The sequence below is a fragment of the Sturnus vulgaris genome, chromosome 6, assembly GCF_052056855.1.
Source record: "Sturnus vulgaris isolate bStuVul1 chromosome 6, bStuVul1.hap1, whole genome shotgun sequence".
Lineage (NCBI taxonomy): Eukaryota > Metazoa > Chordata > Aves > Passeriformes > Sturnidae > Sturnus > Sturnus vulgaris.
In genome coordinates this window covers 11,815,858-11,826,201 of record NC_142248.1, presented here as the reverse complement: position 1 = coordinate 11,826,201, position 10,344 = coordinate 11,815,858, and the positions used below count along the sequence as shown (strand labels likewise).

Genomic DNA, 10,344 nt, shown 5'->3' with positions numbered 1-10,344 from the left:
ATGTATTTAAAAACAGGGAAAAGAAAACCCTGTGCAACATCAGTTGCAGCGGGAGAGAGGAGTGAGAACATGTGAGGAACAGGCCTGCAGATATGAAGGCCAGCGAAGGAGGAGGTGCTCCAGACTTTGGAGCTGGGATTCCCCTGATGCCTGTGCTAAACAATTGTAAAATAACTCTTTAACTGGCTCTAAAATGACCATGGTGAGGCAGGCTTTCCCTCCCAGCCCTTGTTGGCCCATGGTGGAGCCAATATTCACCTGCAATCCCTGGAAAACGCCACATGGAGCAAGTGCATGCCCCAAGGAGGATGGACACTGTGGGAAGCCTGTGAAGGAGCAGGTCCTGGCAGGACCTGTGGGCCCATGGAAAAAGGAGTCTCCACTGGAGCAGGCTTGCTGGCAGGGACCAACACTGGAGGGTGTTTCTGCAGGACTGCACCTTAATGGAAAGAACCCACACTGGAGCAGTTTGTGATGAACTGCTGGCTCTGGGAAGGACTCAGGCTGGAGAAGCTCATGGAGAACTGTTTTCTGTGGGAGAGATCCCATGCTGGAGAAAGTGAAGCTGCTGGGGTGGAGGAGGTACCAAAAATCAGGAGTAAAATTAAACCAAGAAGAAGGGAGGGGAAAAGTGTGTTATGATTTAAGTTTCATTTCTCATTATCCTACTCTGATTTGTAATAAATTAGGCTGATTTCCCCAGGTTGAGTAGTTGTGCTGTGATAATAATGGGTGAGTGATCTCTCCCTGCCCTTCTCTCAATCCGCTTGCCTTTCATTAAGTTTTCCCTCCCCTGTCCAGCTGAAAAGGATGGGGTGTGTATGACAAAGTGACTTTGATGGGCACCTGCTACCCAGCCACGATCAAACCACCACAGCTTCATCTTCATGTCCCTCCTCTGGACTCACTTCAACAGGTCCATATCTTTCCAGTGCTGGGGGCCCCAGAGCTGATGCAGCACTGCAGGTGGGGTCTCACACGAGCAGAGCAGAGGGGCACAGTGCCCTCCTTCAGCCTGTTGGCCACACTTCTTTTGAAGCTTTTGCATCTCTTTAATTGAGGAGTTATTAAAGGTTGAGTTCTAGTCCTAAAAATGACTCTCTTTATTGTGTATTTTCCTGATATATGGGAGTGGAAGGGGAAGACAGGAAGAACCTCCTGCAGTACTGAAGAGGTGGTTTCATATCAGGCATCTGGGCATGTTAGTAGCTGGACCCATGCAATGGTTATTAATCTGCTGCTTCACAATTTTCTGTCAGAAATTTGAAGACTTTGGTATCATTTTTACATCATAATTGGATGCTGTTGCATTGTGTTTAAAATATCAAGATGTTAACATTTAAGCTGAATCAATGTGTGCCTTAATTTGCAGAATTTGAGGGTTTTTTTGTCTTGGCTTACTCAGAAGTTTTGTGTTTGTGGAAGGCTTCTGAAAGCAGGAAAATTTATATCCCACTAACAAATATACAAATTAAATTGGGGAAACATCTACCAGTAAGCAACTTCAGCCCCTCTATCTCCAAGAAAAGGAAAATAAATACAATTTGGTTAAAGAAAACGCCTTCTAAAGTTATTTCATTTATGATACTTTTGTTTGCTGATTGGGGTGCTGTGTGCCTAAGTGTAGCTACCATTATGTTCTCTGGTTTGTTCATTGCTGAGACTGCCAGAACATAGATATCCATGCATAAGTGCTGTGTGTTATCATCCCCTTATCTTGAATTGCTGATAACTCTTGGCACCTTGGTGTGTATAGCATTCCCCAAACACACCTCTGGTATTTATCTATCAAATAAACCCAGCAAACTCCCCTCCCCTTTCCACTTCATACTTTCCCTCTCAGGCAATGAGGAAGGTGGGGCTTGGATAAACCACTTGCTCCTCAGCAGGTGCCTCCTGAAACTTTGCAGAGGGAGTTTGTGAATCACAGCTGCTGCCTCTAACAGTGAAGTGACAATCCATCTCTGACTTGTGCAGCTGGAGCAGGATGGGCTCATACTGGAGTGCTCGTGAGGTGAGGGTGTGAAAGCTCTGGGAGCTGAAGATGGCCTGGGGTGGGTTTCTGGGTGGGAGAAGAGGACTTGTGAGCTTTCATTTCTAATTTCATCTATGTATTTACTTATTTATGTAAGCATGACTTACACCTTTTCTGTTATTAGTTGCCTTGTGGAGGTAGTCTTGGTGGTGAAGTTCAGCCACAATGGGTGATTCACACAGAGGCTGGGAACCATTCTGAAATGCCTCAAGGAGCTTTCTGTGAATTTGGAATCTGTGACTATACATGTATATGGTGTCCAGATAGCTGTGCTAGCTGGAAGGTCACTGCCTAAAAACATCTATAGTGATGGTCTTAGTTTTATATTTGTGCATGACTGATGCACAAAAAAATCTGTATCTGTCTCAGAAGTTGTGGGGGATCTTTTTGGTTTCGGTTGTTAGATTTTGTGGTTTTTTTTTTCTTTGGTTTTGTGGGTTTGTTTCTTTGTTTGGCTTTTGTTGTTTTGTGGGGTCTTGTTTGTTTGTTTGTTTCATGGAACATAAGTGGGAGGGAAAGTCCTAAAACTGCCTGTTGGGTTCCAGGGAATGAACATACTCTGTCTCCTTCTCTGAAACTAACCTTCAGTTTGCTATGAATTAGTTATTAGACTATTCTGTCCCTGTTTCCCTGGTTGTATAATGGAGATTGTAGAGCTTCTCTCCATATACATGGCTATATGTGAACATAAATGTTCACTGATGCTTGCAGATCTCAAATGGGGCATCTCCATGGCTTAAGAAATAACATATGTGAATGTCTAACCAATCTGATCAAAGAAACATTAAGGATCTACAAATTCATCTTTTGAATGGGACTTGGCAGTGGTCTTTGTGTGGAAGTATGCATAGAAAGCAAGGAAAAAGACTGTCCTCTATGCTCTTCCCCTTGCCCTTAACCACTGAAACAGCATCAAGAGTAAAATGATGTGAAGTAGAGGCTTCTTAGAGATAGGGAGTGAGGGGAGACTTTTTCCACCCGGAACCTAAACTCAGACAGATGACATTAAAACATGCCCTCCTCTTTTGGAGTTAGACATAAAAAACAGACCAAGGTCAACTTATCATTATTCAAGAATGATAAGAGAATTTCGAACTTCTGACCTGGATCAATTCCTAACTGGAAAAAGGAATGACATAACTCCATTAAGGAATTTGGTGGAGTCATTTTGCTAGCAGAGAATGAGAGAGGAACTAGGTAATGCTTTCAGTGAAGCAATAACTAAAGTTTGAGGTACTAAAACCTGCAAGAATTAATAATTGTTTTGAGCCAGGTTTGTTATTTGCCTTTCCTTCTGCACTTGACATTTCAGCTAATGATCCTTCTGCAAATATCCAGCGTCTGGTTTGAGTGGAGAAGTTTTGTTAACATCTCTTCCAAAGCTGTTTTCTTGCATCTGCTTTTCTTCATGTTGTGCTGCATTGTGCTGATGGTGCCTCACTCACCAAACAGTGCCCCCAAAAAATTATTTCTTCCATCAATGACATATATACACATTGGAATATTCCGTCAATTTTTTTCCATTATTTAAAACTCTACATAGATGTGATTTTAACTTCCAAAGTAATGCAAGCAGTTCATCTTCCAATTTTGCTGCATGGCTTTTTAAATTGCAGCAGGAATTTGTGGGAGAGCATGTTTTATGGAGCATAAACAATTTAACATTAATGCAGGTAACAAACTTTGTCATTTTTTTGCAGAGTGATGAATGCCCCTGCTGTTCATTCTTTGTGAAAATCATAAGAATGAAAAATCTGAGAAAGGCAGATCTGTGTGAGTATCACAGTCTTTGCTTGCACTTTTTAGTAGCTCAGTTCTGAAAGCAGAGAACATGCGCTTGCTCCTGGCACTGTAACTGGTATCTGTGTATAAAATGACACTGTGGTTTCAAATATTGATGTGTATTTGAATTTGGACTGTGATTTGAACACAGTTTTATGTAAAAAATACCTTTTGGTTTATAGCATGGCACTATTATTAATGGAAATAGCAAATGTCTACTGTGGTGTGCTGTAAAGTACCTTAACTACTAACGAGGTTCAGAGCTAGTTTTGATGAACAAATTCAGGTGTTAATTCTCAGTTGCAGGCTTCGAATTTCTCTTTGCTTTAAAGAAAAAAAAAAGCAGGAGCATTCTAGATCTTATTGTCAAACAACAATTTTTCTGTCAAAATTTCATTGAAACGTACTCGAAGTAGACTTTTCAGGATAAAGAAGTACCATTGAAATATTTCTGAGGACTGGGAATGGGTGAAAGTGGGAGTGAAGAGAGAAAAATCTCAGCAGTTATTCAGGTAGGAGGAAGAAAGCTCAGTATCTCAAATATCTGACTCAGAATGAACGTCAGGAACAAAAGGGAAAGGAAGTGAATATGAACCGTTGTGTATCAAATAAGACCAAGTGAACACAGCGAGTATATTTGTCTCCATTCAGATTCCTATTAAATTCTTGCTTTTCTGCCATTGTGTCTAGTACAAGGATATTGCCTTTTCTTGAAAACAGAAACACTTCAGAAAAAAGTGGAAGGATGTTCCAATTCCTTCTCTGTCATTTCTATCTAACTGAACTGTTTTCTGGCATGTTACCAGCCCAAAGGAATTTCTAAGTTGCCCTGACAGGCAATAGCATCAAGAAAAACACCTGTAGAGACGATAATCAAATGTATGCCTCTGGCCTTAAAATCAGGAATGTTTCTCTCTTTCTCAGCATTTTATAATGGCTGGAAATTATGATCTTTACATTCTTAATGGCAATAGAGCTTCCAGAAATCTGTAGCTATTTATCTTAGCTGTTTATCTTTTATTAGTCTTTATCCTGTATCTTCATTTTGACCAGATGATTGACTTCAGGTTTGAAGTTTTAACACTGGAGGTTTGCTCCCAAAGCCGACTTTGTGGAAGAAGGTCTTTGCTAGAAAGAGGCAGAAGAAGCAGTGCTAGGTGACAGGGTCTTAGAGGAGCTGCTTCATCCATTCCCCATTCCAGTTGCCTTTCTTCATTGTGTGCAAGACAGCACCACATTTTATTTTCCCTCTGAGAATGAGGACCAAGTTACCAGTGTCACAGCAGAGAGACAGTGAGTTTTTACCTCCCCTGTGCATGCACGTTCTCTCAGAGCAAATAATTTTGTTAGTGGAGCCATGCCACGTGGTGTGATGCAGCACAAGAAATGAGACTGTGCTAAAAACATTACCTTGAATGAGAAAACCAGTGTGAGAGTGTAGTACAATTATTTATGTGGCTCATACCTATTTGTTTTAATTACTATTTCTGTACAATTTAAAGTTGTTAAGAGAGACAGATGAGGACAGAGAGTTGAAAGGTGGCACAGAAATAATTCCAGCTACAAAGAATCATTGGTACTCTGTTGCAGTCAGAATCTGGTTTTGAAAGATTGCCTGTCAAGCATGAGTGCACTTTGCTTTCCTTCAGCTGTGGCATTGCGTATCCAGTGGGCTTCTTTGGGCAGAGGGACTGCTACCTTCAGTGTCCATGTCTTGCACATGTCATATAACATAACACTTATTTTTTAAATTATGAGTTAGCTGTAGTACTCACCTATAATCACGCTATTGACCTTTTCCCTGTGTATCAGACAAAAGGTTGTTTGAACATGGTGCAAGTGTAATAACAAGGATTAGGTTACTAATATGCATTTAAGTCTGTTAGGAATAAGGCTTACTCATGAACCAGAAGGAATTGCTCCCTAATTATGAAGGTTATCAAGTAACTATAATCTAAGTAGTACATATCATAAAGATATAACTGTTGCAACTTCTAGGCATGTTTGAACTTGGCTTAATTTTCATAGTGAAAATTTAAAAGAATAGTGATACCAGACCAGTCCAAAGTTTGGATTGAGAATATGTCCCCAGAACTGGTTTATAATAAATACTTTGGGGTATGACAAACACTGGACCATGCTTTTCCCTGCTCCGCTCTCCCAAGAGGTCTGTGGCTGAGAGATCTGACTTCTGAGTCAACAGTAGTGTTTGCATTTAATTGTCCTACCCCAAATTATTGGATTCTGGAGGCCATTAAGGGAACTTATTTTGATACTTGTCATCTCACTTTGCTCTGGATAGGAACCAGTTTTTAATGGAAAACATCATTTCCAGTTTCAGGATGTTATACTTTGGGGAGGTCTATGTGGTTGTATTGGTAACTAAATAGTTACAGACATTTCTTTTTTTCTCTTTGCTTTGCATGGGTAGCAGAGACATCTGCATGAGAAAATCTGGTCCTTTTCAGGCTGGTGTGAAAAGGCCTTTTTTGCACATTAGATATGTCAGCTCTTACACCAAGACAACCACTCCCTTGTATTTACCTCAAGAATTGCAGAATGCTGATCATTATATGACTGCCTCTATCCCTGGCTTTAAAACTGAGACAGCTTCATAAATACATCCAGCGTTTCTGCAAAATCTGCCTGGAGGATGTGATTTCTTTGCAGCTGTCCAACACAGCTTACTTGTGGCACCAGCAAAACAGGAATCACTGACAGCATCAGGAGGAAAAGTCACAAGCTGAGGTGCCTGGGCTCTCTATGTTCTTGTTTTCCAGAAGCTTATCTACCTGACAAAATCACTGGAAGAAGGCATAGTTTTTTATGTTCACATTCTACAGTTATTCCATAGAAGCCAACTTTATGCAGGGCTCTGCATTTCCACCATTTAACCACGGCACAGTTACTTTCTGGAGAGACTTGTCAGCCACTGCATTTCCCCCCATGTGCTGCTTACAGCAAGATCTGAGTGGGTGCTGTGTAGATTCCCCAGAGCAGATCTTGTTTTCAGCCTGGCTGCCAGACCTGCCTGGCTGTGCACAGTCCCACTGGAGCACACCTGGCACCCACTGATCCCAGAGGCTGCCACTGCAGTCACAGCAGGCCAAGGGCTGGCACAGCTGGCAAATCTGGTTTTGCATGGCCCTTTTCTCAGTGGCAGGGTTCACTGATCTTCCAGGAGATAAAATATCTTCTACATTGCAAATTGACATCTATGGAAGAGAAACCTGTTTACTTCATGGGCTACAAGTGAAATATAAGCTTAATATTTTCTACATACATGTATTTAACAGAAATACTCCACTCAGAAGACAAAGAATGTCTTTAGAATTGGTGACATATCCTAACTGGTATTTGGAAAAGTCTAAGGCTACAAAAAGTTTTTCCTGGAATACTCTACAGCTACTTTTTAAAATTTGTTGTCTTTAATACGAAAGGATAATCTCAATCAGCATTGTCATTAAATAAAGCTTTAGGCTTTTCTTTAGCCATAGTACTGAATCTGGGCTTTATTAAATCTGAGCATGTTGCTACATAATTTCATAGCAAGCTCACAATGCTACACTGCCTATTGATTTTAAAAGCTGGACGGTAGTAGCACCAATGTTTTTCCTTATATCATCTAAACCCCGTGTAACACCATCAAAATAATAAAACCCCTTTCAATGCCATGTTCTCCAAAAGAAATCAGTGTGTGTGGAAAGGACAGATTGAAGATAGGCTCACAACATGCTGTGTCTATTTCCTTTTACTTTACCTCTGGCTGTAGCAGTGGTGTGAGAGGGCAGCAGCAGTCCTAGTGCAGAGAGCAGTCAGGCAGCATGGCAGTGCCATCAGGCAGCTGCCTGGGCTGGCCAGTGCTCGTGGCACATTCACTTCAGGGTGAAATTGCTTCCCATGGTCATTGATGTTTGCAATGGTTAGGAGCAATCCTGGGATATTATCCTTTCAAAAAGAGTGTCAGTGTCTTTTCAGGGCACCTCATTTAGGCTCCTGATGTCACTGCCTCTCAGACAGGATTTTGGATTAACGGAGAGAAAGCCTAAAAGAGCCCAAGACAAATGCTTGGCAAGAAGAATCTGCACAAGGACAGAGAAGTCGTTATGTGGGTAACTGCCAAGTTGCAACAAATCCTGTAAACAGGGATTTCCTAACTGGTTAAGAAACAGAAACAGGTATAGAAGCAGTCAGTAATCACAAGAAGATCCTCCCAGTGATGTCATATCCCGGAGTGGGGCTTTTTTACTGTAATTGTAAGCTGATTAGATCAAGATCAAGAACTAATTACATAACTACTGAGGTACCTGTTGAAATGGTGGCCTGGTCTTGACTGATGTTTATAAATAAGTCATAACCACAGTTAATAATAGGAGCAACAAATGAATGGGTAATCTCAGTGAATATTATGTGAATCAGTTTCATAGCTGCATTTCTTAACAACATCTTTTCCTTTCTATTGAGTCTTCTTTCTGGTTTCATCCACTCATATGAACCAAGTCTGCTCATGCTCTTCCTCTGTTCATTGTTACCAAACACATACATAAACCTAGTTTTCCTCAGGTTGCCTGTTTTGTATTCTCTAATCTGGAAGATTAATTCCCTTTTTTCCCTTTTTCAAGTCTTTGATGGCCATGATGGAGTGTATATAATATATTGTATTATGTGCAATTTTTCTGTATTGTATTAATGGTAAATAGTGTGGAGACAAAAAGCCTCCTTGGTAGCAGCATAAGCTGCCACTAAAAAGGACAATGCTATTTATAATCAAGGACATCCTTACTTGCTCTGCACATCTCCTTACAGCTGTGGAAATAATTGCATCTCTTCTGTATCAGTGGGTTGTATGTAGGTGTACATGCATCTTCCTGCAGCCATGCTGGCTTCTGCATGCTTCTCTGTGCAAGAACAGAAAGCTGTTCTGGTGGTCAAAGGTATTGTGTGTGATGCTCCTCCATGGCTTCCTTTGGATTCTTGGTGTAGTCTTAAGAAGAGAAGAAGAGTTTCTCAAAACCACAGTTCCTAATTTCTGAAGCCAGGGCTCCAGCAAGGACACCAGGAGCCTCATAGAAGCATTAGGAAGTTGAACTGATTACTGACAGAGACACTGGTGAAAGGAAAGGATCTTAAGTAAACAGCAGGGTCATCTCTGTCTCTAAAGGAAAGGTGAGATCAGCTACTGTGCTGCAGTACTGTACAGTGCAGGTGGCATTGCAGCTCTTGTCCTTCCTTGAACAGGCACGAATTTTAAGGACTGTTGTGATGGTACTGTGTGTTCCTAGTAGACTTCATTATCCCCTTGTTTAGCGGGGGCTTCTATTTAACAAGTGGTTGAAACAGCTTTCAAAATATTTTATAATATTTAAAATGTCAAAACCTGTTTTAAAACAGGTTTGAAAAGGGTGGAGGCAATGGAAATGAGCAAGGGAGAAGCCTGGGTGAAGAAGAGAGGCTGGAATGAGTAGGTGGTGATGGCAGCAATGTAGAACCACATGGTGCTTTGAGAGGACACAGGTCCAGGTGGTGATTCAAGATCCTTCATTCTTCAGATAATTATGAAGCAGCGTGTTCTTTGATTTCTGAATAGGATTTCTGTTCACACATTTCCTTGGGCTAAGCTGAGAAATGCCTTCTCACTACTTAAGAAAATGAGCTGAGCATTGCCTTTTCCCATGCTTATAGTCTCACATGTCTTCTTTAAAGTTATTGTACCTTGGAATTTTTGATCATTCTAGATAAAGACCATATTTTACACTATATCCTGCTTACTGTTGCATAATTGTGTGTTGAATTTAAGACTGAAGTATACTTAGCTTGACACTAAACATTAACCACAAGCTGAATATCAATAGACCTGTGTTGACAGTATTATTAGTTGCTATTTGGACATTCAAAGAATTACTAAATAACAAATATTGATAATTCAATTATTCAGTTATTATAATTATTGATAATTCATAAATAATGGAAGGTTGATAACAAAGGTTTATTGTAGGAATTGCTTCAAGATTTTTTGAGGTATTTGTTTTATGGGCTGTCATGGTTTAGGAATGGTACTTCCCAATTAAGTGCTCCCACTAAGATTCTCCCAACAAAGTGCCACTTGCTTCTCCTGCTGGGTGGGCTGGAGAGGAGAATTGGAGTAAAAAAAAAGGTGAAGATTATGGGTTGAGCTAAGAAAAATTTACTAGAAACAGCAAGGAGGTAAGAAAGGAAGGAGTAACAGCAACAATATTAATGAAGAGACTCCCTTCCCCCCTCTCCTGGCAATAACCTCTGGGTCCTGGCCATGCCCCCTCTTGGCTACTGCAAAAATTAGCCCTGCTCTCACTGGAACCAGGACATGGGACAAAGGTACAACTTCTCATGTTTGATATTTTGTTATGAAAAATATATTAAAATGCATTTTTGATCATTGAATCCAAAGCGATTTTATCCACCTCAGTACCTGTCCTGGTTGTTCTGGTTTCATCAAAAACATCAGTATCTGCAGCTCATCCAGTTATGGATTATGTGACTGATATCTG

At 40.7% G+C, this 10,344-nt stretch overlaps 1 protein-coding gene across 1 annotated transcript in view; it reads left to right on the top strand.

The window, feature by feature from the left end:
• Positions 1 to 1,987: 1,987 nt before the first annotated feature.
• Positions 1,988 to 10,344, top strand: part of LOC106848941 (cytosolic phospholipase A2 epsilon-like) — a 32,517-nt gene continuing 24,160 nt past the window's right edge. Inside the window, exons 1-2 of the mRNA XM_014869200.2 lie at positions 1,988 to 2,014; positions 3,736 to 3,808. Of these exons, the coding sequence (XP_014724686.2) occupies positions 1,988 to 2,014; positions 3,736 to 3,808 (100 nt within the window). The remainder of the gene's footprint in view (positions 2,015 to 3,735; positions 3,809 to 10,344) is intronic.